This window comes from Peromyscus leucopus, chromosome 23, assembly GCF_004664715.2.
Source record: "Peromyscus leucopus breed LL Stock chromosome 23, UCI_PerLeu_2.1, whole genome shotgun sequence".
NCBI lineage: Eukaryota > Metazoa > Chordata > Mammalia > Rodentia > Cricetidae > Peromyscus > Peromyscus leucopus.
This window is the reverse complement of record NC_051082.1, coordinates 28,271,792-28,285,778: the sequence shown is the minus strand read 5'-3', so window position 1 is coordinate 28,285,778 and position 13,987 is coordinate 28,271,792. Positions and strand designations below refer to the sequence as shown.

The 13,987-nt window shown below is 50.5% G+C and overlaps 1 protein-coding gene across 1 annotated transcript in view; it reads left to right on the top strand.

The window, feature by feature from the left end:
• The window catches only part of Col26a1 (collagen type XXVI alpha 1 chain), a 150,449-nt gene that overhangs the window by 41,248 nt on the left and 95,214 nt on the right, over nt 1-13,987 (top strand). The window contains 1 exon segment of the mRNA XM_028894431.2: nt 4,795-4,917. Coding sequence (XP_028750264.1) covers nt 4,795-4,917 — 123 coding nt within the window.

The window sequence follows — 13,987 nt, the reverse complement described above, 5'->3', positions numbered from 1 at the left end:
GCGTCCCCAGCTGCCTCTGTTCTGTTTGGAAGCTCATCCTGAAGTCTTACCTGTCATTTCTTTTGTTTTCTGTTTTTGTTATTTTTTTATTAAAGGATTTATTTTTGCTTATGTGTATCTCCGTGTGTGTGGTGGCTCAGGAAGATGCCATCCAGTTCCCCGGAGCTGGAGTTGCAGATAGTTGTGAGTTGCCTCATGTGGGTGCTGAGAACCCAGCTAGGACCCTCTGGGAAGGCAGCCAGTGCTCTCAGCCACTGAACATCTTTCCTGCTACCATTGCGTTGTTTAGAGAAAAGAGCCCACTGAGAAGCAAGCCCTGGCTTTCCTGGAGGCTCTGTTCCTGCCTGTCTCCCAGTGCCTAGAACCCGGTGTGTGCCACCATGCCTGACTCACTTCATTTCTAAGAGACCAAAACTTTTTGTCCCATAATTTTTTCTTTTTCTTTCTTCTTTCCTTCCTTCCTCCCTCCTCCCTCCCTCCCTCCCTCCCTCCCTCCCTCCCTCCTCCCTCCCTTCCTTCCTTTCTTTCTTTTTGTCTTTTGAGCAGAGTTTCTCTATGTAGTTTTGGTGCCTGTCCTGGATCTCGCTCTGTAGACCAGGCTGGCCTCGAACTCACAGAGATCCACCGCCCAGCTCATCCCATAATTTTATAAGCAGTGTATTACCTTGTCTCTTTGAGGACATTAATTAAATTTTTAGAAACTCTCTCCATGCTGGGGGATGTGGCTCAGTTGCTAGAAGACTTGCTTGGCACCCAAAAAGCCCTGGGCTCAATTCCCAGCCTCATATAAACTAGACGTTGTGGAATAAGTTTGTAATCCCAGCACTCGGGAAGCAGAGGCAAGAGGATCGGATGCTGCAGGTCATCCTCAGATACATTGTGAGACTGGGGCCAGCCTAGGCTACATGAGATCCTGTCACAAAACAAAGCAAAATAAAACAAAACAAAAACTTCACATTTATTTGGTTGGTTCCTTTGTTGTTTTTCTTTGTGATTTATTGCCTATCGAATTGGTGCCTTTGTTTATTTTATTTTTCTCTTCAAATAATTTGTCTTGGTATTTGTTTATTTCTATGAGTTTACTTCTGTTTATTGATACCTTGACTTTTCTGTTTGTTTGAATTTTTTTTTTTTTTTTTTTTTTTTTTTTTTTTTTTTAGACAGGGTTTCTCTGTGTAGCTCTGGCTGTCCTGGATCTTGCTCTGTAGACCAGGCTGGCCTCGAACTCACAGAGATCCACCTGCCTCTGCCTCCTGAGTGCGCCACCATCACCTGAGGACACCTTGACTTTTGGTACACTGGTGGTATGGGCGAAGATTGGGGAGTGTGCAAACGACTTCAGCTCTCTGAGGGTGTACTGAAGGTCACCAGTTTATGAGTCTATGGTGCTTTATGCATAGTTCAAATGGCCTTGAAACCACTGTGTAGCCCAAGATAACTTCAAACTTGCAATCCTCCTGCCTCAGCTTCCTGAATACTAAGACTATAGATGTGCACCACCCCTTGCAATGCCTGTTTCTTGATACCAGCAGGGGTAGAGACATGGTTCTTACCTCTGCCTTCTACCACTTCTACTGTGATCCCCTGCCTCACCCTCTGATGCTGTGGTCCCCGCCTCACCCTCTGCTGGTTCCTGCCTCACCCTCTGAGCCCTCTCACCCTCTGATGCTGTGGTCCCTGCCTCACCCTCTGATGCTGAGGTCCCTGCCTCACCCTCTGATGCTGTGGTCCCTGCCTCACCCTCTGATGCTGTGGTCCCTGCCTCACCCTCTGGTGCTGAGGTCCCCGCCTCACCCTCTGACAGTCACCTGGGGGTTCCCTTCCACACTGACCACATGTGCTGCTCCTAAGCTGCCCCCCCCCCACCATTAGTGCTGGTCCTGCTGGTTGCACATTTCCGGCTGTGCTCCTCCTCCTCCTCCTCCTCCTCCTCCTCCTCCAAATTGCTCCCATCTGCTCTCTGTCTCTCCTGGAAGCCTCAAAATGTCTAGCCCACTGCTTCTCATTTTCTAATGTGGCTTGGGATGTATTTTTAGCTTTGAAATTTCTAGGATATGGTGGTAGGTGGCGGGGGTGGGAGCCCATTCCTGCCGGACATCTTAGCCCAATCTTCACAATTATTGGTTCTGTCCTCCTTCCTCACCTCTGCCATGCCTGCTCAGGTCTCCTCTTCTCTTATCCTGGAGCCAGTCAGTGTCCTGCTGAGTCACATTCTTGTCCCCTCACCAGGGGATTCTAGGCAGGTGCTCTACCACTGAGTCACACCCCAGCCCCTCACTGGGGGATTCTAGGCAGGGGCTCTACCACTGAGCCACACCCCAGCCCCTCACTGGGGGAGGGGATTCTAGGACAGCAGGGCTCTACACTGAGCCACACCCCAGCCCCTCACTGGGGATTCTAACAGGAACCTAACATCAGTAGACCACTGAGCCACACCCCAGCCCTCAGTTTGGATTCTAGCCAGGTGCCCTGCTACTGAGCGGCCCCAGCCTCCAGAGGAGCTGATACGGCAGGCCTGTGCCCTCCTGGACACTTCTGATTGTACAGGGATTCCTGACATGCTGGTGTCTCTTTCACTCTTGCTGGCCCACATTTATCCTTCTGTACTAATGCTGTCTCTTGATGGCGGACATAACTGCAGTTAACGGATTGATCTTTCAACCCTTAGCTGGTAGCCTTCCTAGAATTGACCCTGCTCTGTTCCCGTAGCTCCTTGGGCTCATCAGGTGTTTGGATCCTTTCCCTTGTGTTCTGGTGCCGTAACCATGTCCTTCTCCATCATCCCCAGCTAGAGTGGCCTTTTGCTGCACGGTGGGGTTGAGTTTCCTGCATGGAATCCACAGGTCAGTGACTTAGAGCCCGAGGTGATCTTCCTTTTCCTCAGTCCTTGACACAGGGGCTCTGATAGTTCATATTGTCAGCTCAACAGGGTCTAGAATCGCCATGGACACAAAACTCTGGACACGTGAGGGAGTTTCTAGTCTGGGTTCCTTCAGGTGAGAATGTGGACTGGACCTTGAGGTAGCTGGCCCCACTGTTTTCACAGTGAGGAAGCAGCCTGCTTTCTCTGTCCCTAACCCCAGGGCACTGGAAGGTGCTGCCCATATTCCAAGTGGCCCTTCTCACCTCAAATACAGAGCTCTGAGAAGGCCTCACTGATACTTCCAGGGGTGTGTCTCCTAGGGGACTCTAAAGATGAACTACCACAGGCCAGAGACAGTTCAGTGTTAACTGAGAGTTCATCTGAGCTACTGCACACGCCTTTCATTTCAGCACCTGGGGAGCTGGTGACAGCGGATCTCTGTGAGTTCGAGGCCAGCCTGGTCTACATAACAAGTTCCAGGCCAGCTAGGGCTACACAGTGAGACTGTGTCTTAGGGATGGGAGCGGGAAGAAACTAAGAATATGAAGAAAAGAGAATGAAGGAGCATGAGGTAGAAAAGACCAGTGATTAGATATTGATTTATTTACCAGTTCACTTACAGCTCCAAACATGGCTTCCCTTGCTACCTTGGAACAGAATGACCTGGAGAATTAGCTGACGCAATCGGTCGCTGCCCTTCACAATCTGCTGACTGCCACAGAGGCGCCTGTAAAATCTTACTCTCCTGCCGCACTTGTAGTTTTAGAGTACAGTACGGGATGCAAACTGGGCTAGGGATCGAAAGCCTTTCAAGAGCTTAGGTCCATGGGTGTTGGGGACCCCAGAAGCCTCACAGCTGGTGGGGAGACTGAGTTAATAAAACTCGGAGTCAGTACCATCTTTTTAGGCGCTGGGTCAGAAACATCCAAGAGTCTGACCTTCAGTTATATTGTTACTCATTTCAACATAGTATCACAATGAAGTTTTAGGCACAGCTGCCTAGAAACTCTGTAGCAAAGCGCTGTGACCTTTGCAATAAGGATGAGTTCTATTGGCTGATTCATGAGCTCAGGTATAGGGCCCAGGGAGGAAGGATTTGTATTAAGGGTAAGGATGGATGCTATTGGTGGAGGATGCAAAGTGCATGGACCACTTTCATAAGAATGGGTTCTACTCACTGAGAGACAAAGCTCAGGATTAGAGCGTAAACAATGCTCAGGATATGAGGGCGGGGTGTGGATTCAAGTGGAGGCTCCTAACAGAATAGTAAAGGATCACCAGGTTGTTAGGCCACATTCCATTCCAGCATTCCAGGTGACCAGGCATTATTATTATTATTTTTGAAGACAATAGGCCCACATGATTGACAGCCCTGGTTTCTCCAATGCTTACTCTAAACTGTGCTTCCTACACCCCTGTGACATCTCCTCTCTTCCATTCTCATTGGCATTGGAGTGCTTTTTCCTAGAAGGAGTCCCACAGCAGGCAGATCTGGTCCAGGCCTGACGATGCTGGTTAATATTGATAGACAGGTTGGCAGAATCCAGAATCACTCAGGAGCCACAGCTCTGAGTATGTTTCTAGACTGGATTAATTGAAATGGGAAGACCCACTCCAAACGGGCAGCACCATTCCCTAGGCTGTGGTCCTGGGCTGAATAAAAAGCAGAGCGCGAGCTGAGCACCAGCATCCGTCTCTCTCTGCTTCCTGACTGTGGGTGCCGCCTCACATTCTTGTTGCCGTGCTTTACTGGCCGTGATGGATGGACTGCACCCTCGGACTCTGAGCTCAAATCAGCCCTTCGTGCCTTAATCTGCTTTTGTGGGTATTTCATCTTGACAGGACGCCTTTCCCCACAGCACGATCTCCTAAACTGCCGCCGGGCCTTCTGGGAATGACTGAGGCTAATGCGACTGTTGCTGTCCCCACAGGCACTGGTGCCATCACACGGTGACAAGGACAGTCTCCTGCCAGGTGCAGAACGGCTCCGAGACGGTGGTCCAGCGAGTCTACCAGAGCTGCCGGTGGCCTGGGCCCTGTGCCAACCTCGTGAGGTAAAGGCACCCCGGGTGCCCTGCTCGGCCTTGCCTTTCTGTTCCCTTGCATGGTGTGACCCAAGCACTGTTCTGGGCTTGGCTGGCTCGATGCTTGCAGAGCGCAGATTCTGTGTACAGGGAGTGAGGTGCACACACCGCCGTGAGAGGGACGTGCTCGTACCTGACACATGTCACTGTCCAGGATTACTGCAGATGCTTGTGGAGAGGGGTCAGAGGAGACAGTGAGGGGTGGCGCTAACGAAGAAAGTAGATGAATTGTGGAGCTTGGAAATCCAGCTTTTAGAGCTGCCCCTTAGCGGTGCTGATACAACACCGCTCCTGAGGTTTCCACAGGCAGTCCTCTCGCAGCCACGCTCTCCCACGACCACACCCTCTCACAGCCACGCCCACCACACCACACCCTCCATCAACCACACCCTCTCACAGCCACCCCCCCACAACATCAGCCACGCCCCACCATAACCACACCCTCCATTAACCACACCCTCTCACAGCCACGCCCCACCATAACCACACCCTCCACCGACCACACCCTCCCATAGCCATGCCCCACCAAGCCACGCCCTCCATTAACCACACCCTCTCAGCCACACCCCACCACAGCCACACCCTCCATCAACCACACCCTCCATACCACGCCCCCACAATAGCCACGCCGCACCAAGCCACACCTCCAACAACCACATCCTCCCTAACCACGCTACATAGCCACACCCCCATCAACCACACCCTCTCACAGCCACGCCCACCAAACCACACCCTCCATAGCCACGCCCCACCACAGCCACACCCTCAAACGACCACGCCCTCCATAGCCACGCCCCACCAAGCCACGCCCTCCATTAATCACACCCTCTCAGCCACGCCCCACCATAGCCACGCCCTCCATTAACCACACACTCCCATAGACGCGCCTCACAATAGCCACGCCCCACCAAGCCACACCCTCCAACGACCACACCCTCCATAACCACGCCCCACCATAGCCACACCATCAACCACACCCTCTCACAGCCACGCCCCACCATAGTCACACCCTCAGCCACGCCCCACCAAGCCACGCCCCACCACAGCTATACCCTCCATCAACCGCACCCTCTTATAACCACGCCCACCACAGCCACACCCGCCAATAGCCACGCCCCTTAAAGGCCACACCCACGCCAGCCACCCCCCTCAAGTCCACCCACTCCCAGCCATCCTCCTCCCGTTTCTCTCACAGCTCCACCTCTCACAACCCAGCCTCCTTAGAGATTTCCCTCGATGTCTCATTGGCTAGGACTCCTTCTGCAAGCCTCAGTTTCCCTACTTTAAAACGGAGGAAACAGAATATGGCCTCAAGACATTGCTGGAGGAGGAAATGAAGTTCCATGATGGGAGTCCCACAGGAACCTGACTTCGAATCAACTCTGAGGCGGAGGCTTTTGATGTGTGGCGAAGGGCTTCGAAGCCAACTCCAGGCGCTCAGCCCCCAGGCAGCTCCTGGTGCGGTTCAGGCTTGGGCATGCTGTGTGCCTGCATTCCTCATTCTGAGGTTAGGGAAGCAAATGCTAGCAGGACCCCCACCCCGCCCCGCGCTGACTCCGGCCTATTCTTTCACTCAGAACCCCAGTTGCTCAGCATGTCTGGCCACGTTTCAACCGCAGCATTTACATAGCAGCGTTCAGGTTTCTGTATTTCTTGTCTGTTTCTCCTCCCCGTTTTTCTGAAGCTGTGTGGGGCCCAATTTTGGTCCTCCCCATCCTTTGAAGCATTCCTGGATGCCTTGATTTGTGTTGGCATAGAACCGTGGCGGGGGGGGAAAACGGGATACATACGGAACGCCGCACTTCACTAAGCTCGAGATCAGTTGCAAACTGCTTGTCTTGATGTCTGTCTGCTTTCTCCGTGGTGGTAGCATGGCTTTACTAGCTAGAGCCTGGGTCGGCCCTAGACAGTAAAGGGCTGTGGATGTGGCTCAGTAGGGAGAGCATTCACCTAGCTTACATAAAGGCCTGGCTTCAGAAACCCAGCACTGCATAAAGTAGACATGGTGGAGCACGCTTAGAATCCCAGTACTCAGAAGTGGAAGCAGGAGGATCAGAAGTTCGAGGTTATCCTCCACTACTCCACTACCATAGCAAGGCCAGCCTTGGCTGTATGAGACCTAGTCGCAAAAAGAAAAGAGAAAGGAGAGAGAGAGAGAGAGAGAGAGAGAGAGAGAGAGAGAGAGAGAGAGAGAGAGAGAGAGAGAGAGAGGGCTTCAAGGAAGATTGTTTGGGTGCCTATAATCCCAGCATTCAAGAAGCCAAGGCAGGGAGACTGAACTTCAGGCCAACCTGGGCTACATCAATGCTATGGAACAATCCTTGTACACTGTAAATATGTATTGCTCTCATTGTTAATAAAAGCTGATTGGCCAATAGCTGGGCAGGAAGAGACTGGACGAGATAGCCTGACACAGAGTGAAGGGAGGAAGAGCAGAGAGAGGAGTCACCAGACAGAGTAAGCAAGACGTGCTGGAGAGGTAAATGACATGAGCCTTGGGGCAGCACATAGATGAATAGAAATGGATTAATTTAAGTTGTAAGAGCTAGTTAGTAATAAGCTTGAGCTATTGGCTGAGCATTTATAGTTAATATTAAGACTCTGAGTATTTATTCAAGAGTAGCAGCCAGCACAGGAAAATTCCACCTACAAATGGCACCCAATGTGGAGCTCAAACCCACAACCCTGAGATTAAGAGTCTCATGCTCTACTCAAGATAGTTAATCTGGGCTTGGGGGATGGCTCCGTTGGTAAAGTGCTTGCTGTACAAACAAGAGACCTGAGTTCCATCCCCAGGACCCATGTAAAAGAGCTGGGCACAGTGGCACATGCTTGTAACCCCACCACCGGGGAGGCAGAGGAAGGTGGCTCCCTGGTGCTCTCTGGCCATCCAGAGGGACAACACCAGAGGACATAGCACTGTGAGTTACTGGGGACAGTGGTGAGTACATTTCTGGGGACGTGGTAGGTATGAAGATGGCACTGAGCTGGGAGAAACTTGGAGGCGAGGAAGTAAGAATTTGAAATTTTGTTGTGAACGGAGAGAGAGTTGGGCCTGACTGAGGGACGTGGTTTAGTTGGTAAAGTGCTTGCCTCATAAGCTTAAGGACCCCAGTTCAAGCCCCAGAACCCAGGTTAAAAACAGGGTGTGGTAGTGTCCACTTTAACCCCAGCTTGGGGAAGGGGCAGACAGGTGGATCCCAGAGGCTCACCGGCCCAGCTAACCTATAGCCAGCCTGGCTGAAATGGCAAACCCCAGGCCAGTGGAAAACCCTGTCTCCAAAACAAAACCAAGGTTGACCTCTGGCTTCCACATGTGGACATGCATGTGATACCTGCAGAAAGAGAGAGAGAGAGAGAGAGAGAGAGAGAGAGAGAGAGAGAGAGAGAGAGAGAGAGAGGATCAATAAAATCAAGTAAACATTTAAAACAAGGAGCTGAGCACCAGACTTCATTCATCACATCTTCCCGACTGCAGATGCCATGCGCCCAGCCGCCATTCTCTCCCGACGGGCTGTACCCTTGAACCGTGAGTCCAGATCAATCCTTCCTCCTCCATGGGTCAGGTGTTTTGCCACAGCACTAACAAAGGACCTGGAGACAGGAAGGACCATCTGGGCTTCCTTGCTTAGTGCCTCAGTTTCCCAGTTGGGGCATGGAGACGACCCCTAATCTCTTCCTTGAGAATAGTGGAGAATAGGCTCGGTTTGTGTCTGTTCCTTGCAGTGAGCGTCAGATGGTGTGGATGCCACCCTTGGGTGCCACCCCCAGTCCCTCAGTCAGACATTGGCAGTGGTGAGCCTGCTTTCAGAAGGTCTGCCAGACCTGGACGAAGGAGTCGCCTAGGGGCTGAGGGGTGGGTTACTGTGCCCCACCAGGCTCCTCTGCCCTTGGCGGACTCTGTAGCCCCTCTGAGGTCTTTGATGGCATTCCAGCCAACCTTTTCCAGATGTGCAGAGCGGAGGGCTTTGTGGGAACTCTCCAGGGCGTCATCAGCTCCTCATTCCTCCTCTGCCAGACGATCCCCTGCCGGCCAGCCCCCTGCTCTGGTGGGGTTGCCTGATGCTCAGGGGGCAGACTCCTGCCAGGCTAAATGGAGTTCTGATTTAAATACTTTAAGATGTGGTCTTTCCTTCCTGTCCCTCCTCCTCTCCCCTCCCATTCTTCCTCCTCTCTCTTGTCCTCCTCCTCCCCCTTCTCCTCCTCCTCTTCCTCACCCTGACTATGGAGTGGAAGCTCAGAGGCCCCCATGTCTGGGTGATGCCTCCCACCTCTGTGGACCTGAGCTACAAGGAAGAGGCTGTCTGCTGGGTCTGCTGTGTTTTCTCCTCTTTTTTTTTCTTTTTTTTTTCTGTGTGTGTGTGTGTGTGTGTGTGTGCGTGCACGTGCGCGCATATGCACATGCGTGCATGTGTGCACATGCAAAAACATGTGTGCAGGTGCACAGGTCTATCTCAGGTGGCACTAGAGTTTCCACCTTGGTTTTTGATACATGGTCCCTCGTGAAAGCCTGGAATTTACCAGTTTGGCTAGGCTCCCTGGCTAGCAAGCCCCAGAGATCCACCTGTCTCCACCTTGACACTTAAATATTATTATTACGGTTGTTGTCATAGTTGGTGTGTGTGTGTGTGTGTGTGTGTGTGTGTGTGTGTGTGTTGTGAATGTGCAGGTCAGAAGCCAAATTTTATGGAGGCAATTGCCTCCTTCCACATTTATGAGGGCTCCAGGAACTGAACTCCGATCTCTAGGCTCGTGTGGCAAGCCCTTCATTCACTGAGCCATCTTGCTGGCCCGTGACTGACATTTCCACGTGGGTACTGGGCATCAGGTCTGATCCTCATCCTTTCAAGTGCCTTTACCCACTGAGCTCTCTCTCCAGCCTCCCCCTGACTTCAGCGTTGTTTGAGATGAAGTCTACTCACTAGGTAGCCTGGGCTGATCTTAAACTCACAATTCTGTTGCCTTAGTTTCTCAAGAGCGGAGATCACAGGGAATCCCAAGTGCTGAGCTATCATGACTGGCTGCTGCCCCTTCCGTCTGACCCTGGGGAATGCCAAAGGCCAGGGACAACCCCCCCCCCCCCTGCTGGTGCTCTGCTGTGACCCAGGAGGCAAATAATCCTCCCCCAGCACTGCTTTCCCGTTTCCATCCTGTCTCTGGCCTGTCTTGCTACCTCCCAGCCTATTTCTCTTCATTGTGGTCTCTGATGAAGAAGCAGAGGACCAGGCAAGTCAGGGATCCTGGAAGGATGAGTTGCCATGTGAGAGAGAGATGTCAGTGTCTTTTAGATGAAGAATTAGGGCTGAGCCAGTAGCTTCTGGATCATCGTGGTACCCAGGATCCCATGAAGAGACCTTATGTCTCCTTTGAAGGGCAGAGGATTATGGCCTCTGCCCATCTATCTCCAGTGATTGGGTATCTTATCCCTAATAGGAATACCTTCTTCAAATCTCTCTCTCTTAAAATGTGTGTGTATGTGTGTGTGTGTGTGTGTGTGTGTGTGTGTGTGTGTGTGTGCCATGCCACACATGTGGAGGTCAGAGGACAATTTCTCTCTGTCAGGCAGGTTCTGGGGATTGAACTCAGGTTGTCAAGCCTGGCAGCAGGCGCCTTTATGGGCGGAGCTATCTCGCCAGCCCTTCTAATCTCTTTAAATGCAACCTGCTTTGGGACACACATTGGGCATGTCTGCAGCCTTCCAGGACAGTCACTGCATAGCTGTAGGCAGAGGTCCCTTCATGTCACATTCTTGTGATTTTGACCATTTCTTTGGAGGACCTGTATATCCTTGAAGGGTGTGTTGGTATCTTAGTTAGGGTTTCCGTTGCTGTGAGAACAAACCACAACAAAAGTCAACTTGGGGAAGAAAGGGCTTATTTCATCACACCACCTGCAGTCCATCATCCACATAAGTCAAGGCAGGAACTCAGGGCAGGAACCTGGAGGCAGGAACTGGTGTGGAGGCCGTGGTGGAGTGATGTTTCTTGGCTGGCTCACCATGGCCTTGCTCAGCCTGCTGTCTTACAGCACCCGGGACCACCAGCCCAGAGTTGGCCTCACCCTCAGCAAGCTTGGACCTCCTACACCAATCAATCATCAATCAAGAAGATGAACCATGGGCTTACTTAAAGGCTAATCTTGTGGGGGCATTTTCTCAATGGAGGTCCCTTCTTCCAAAGTGACTCTAGCCTGTGTCAAGTTGACATAAAACTCCACAGCACAATTAGTCACTTTCTTCATCACTATGACAAAATATCCCACAAAAGCAGCTTGAGGAAATTTGATTTTTGACTCATAGTCGGAGGGTACCATCCATCATGGCAGGGAAGGCATGGCGGCAGGAGCGTGCAGCGGCGGATCACATGGCATCCACAGTCAGGAAGCAGAGAGAGACAGATGCTGGTGCTCAGCTCACTTTCTCCTTTTTATTCTGCCCAGGACCCCAGCCTGAGCCAAGGGGATGGTGCCACCCACATTCAGGGTGGGTCTCTCCACCTCCATTGAGCTAATTTAGAAACTGTGATGGACGTGCCCAGAAGTTTGTCCCCATGGTGACCCCAGACTCTGTAAAGCTGACGATCAATAGTAACTCCCACAGAGGGTCTCTGCAGGGTTGGGGGCTGCTGCAGAAGACCAGGCCTCTCTGACTGCTCAGGGTCCAGGTCCAGTGTGGAGGTGAGAGAGGAGGAGAATGGGAAGTGTCGCTTCCTTCCTCATCCCCTTGAGACTGACCCTGCACTAGGCCGGCAGCCATCAGGCCCCAGCAATTCCCCTGTCTCGACTTGTCACAGCTCTGAGGTTATAGGTACATGTAGCCAGGCCCAGGCTTTATACTTGGATACTTGGGATTTGAACCCAGGTCCTCAGGCCTGCAGAGGAAGCACTCTTATGGATCCACCTTCCAAGACTCCAGCAAAAAGCTATGATGCATTGCTCAGCAGACATGAGGAGCACACTCGCTGGTCCCATTGGGGGCTTGAATCTTTTTGTTTGTTTGTTTTTCGAGACAGGGTTTCTCTGTGTAGTTTTGGAACCTGTCGTGGATCTCACTCTGTAGACCAGGCTGCGTGGCTGAGTCTTTCAAACGTACACTACTTTGAGTCTGACCTCATTCTCCTCTGGGTGTTACTTTTCTTCTCCGTAAAGTCAGGCCATCTGTCCCTGCTGGGCCCCTGCTTCTCAGTTAGCAGCCCCTGACTTCCTTCCTAGCTGGCCTCAGGTAGAGGTCTCTCTGGAAAGCACGTGGTGAGGTGAGCTCTCTCACAGGGAGACGTACTCGCCTCAGAGCTTGAGGACCCAAGTTTGCACTCTGATCGTGGTGGAAGGAGAGAACTGACTCCCACAAGTTGTTCTGTGACATACACGCACACACTGTGGTATGCACACACACACTGTGGTATGCACACTTGTATACACACACACTGTGGTATGCACACTTGTATACACACACACTGTGGTATGTACACTTGTATACACACACACTGTGGTATGCACACTTGTATACACACACACTGTGGTATGCACACTTGTATACACACACACTGTGGTATGCACACTTATATACACACACACTGTGGTATGTACACACATATACACACACACTATGGTATGCACACACATATACACACACACACTATGGTATGTACACACATATACATACTGTGGTATGCACACACACATATACATACTGTGGTATACACACATATACACACACACTGGTATGCACACACATATATACACATACTGTGGTATGCACACACATATACACACACACTGGTATGCACACACACATATACATACTGTGGTATACACACATACACACACACACTATGGTATGCACACACATACACACACTGTGGTATGCACACACATATACATATTGTGGTATACACACGTATACACACACACTATGGTATGCACACACATATACATACTGTGGTATACACACGTATACACACACACTATGGTATGCACATACTACACACACACTATGGTATGCACACACATACACACACTGTGGTATGCACACACATATACATATTGTGGTATACACACGTATACACACACACTATGGTATGCACACACATATACATACTGTGGTATACACACGTATACACATACACTATGGTATGCACATACTACACACACACTATGGTATGCACACACATACACACACTGTCATATGCACACACATATACATATTATGGTATACACACGTATACACACACACTATGGTATGCACACACATATACATACTGTGGTATACACACATATACACACACTGTGGTTTGCACACACATATACATACTGTGATATACACATGTATACACATACACTATGGTATGCACTATAACACACACTGTGGTATACACACATATACACACACTGTCATATGCACACACATATAATATTATGGTATACACACATACACACACACTGGTATGCACAACAATACACACACATAACACTACACTGTGGTATGACACACATATACATACTGTATACACACACACTGTATGCACACATAACATAATACACAACTGTATGCACCATATACACACACACTGTGGTATGCACACACATATACACACACACTGTGGTATGCACACATATACACACACTGTGGTATGCACACACATATACATACTGTAGTATGCACACACATATACACACACACTTTGGTATACACACACTGTGGTATGCACATATGTATATACACACACTGTGGTATGCACACACATATACACACACACTGTGGTATGCACACACACACTGTGGTATGCACACACATACACATACTGTGGTATACACACACACTGTGATATGCACACACATATACACACACACTGTGGTATGCACACACACATACACATACTGTGGTATACACACACACTGTGGTATGCACACACACACTGTGATATGCACACACATGTACACACACACACACACAAACTGGAGGAAGTCATCATTTTCTTCGCCACACCCATCTGCTGGTGGCCTCTCACTCTTCTGTGCCTGCCCTGTATATTATTTTTTGTTT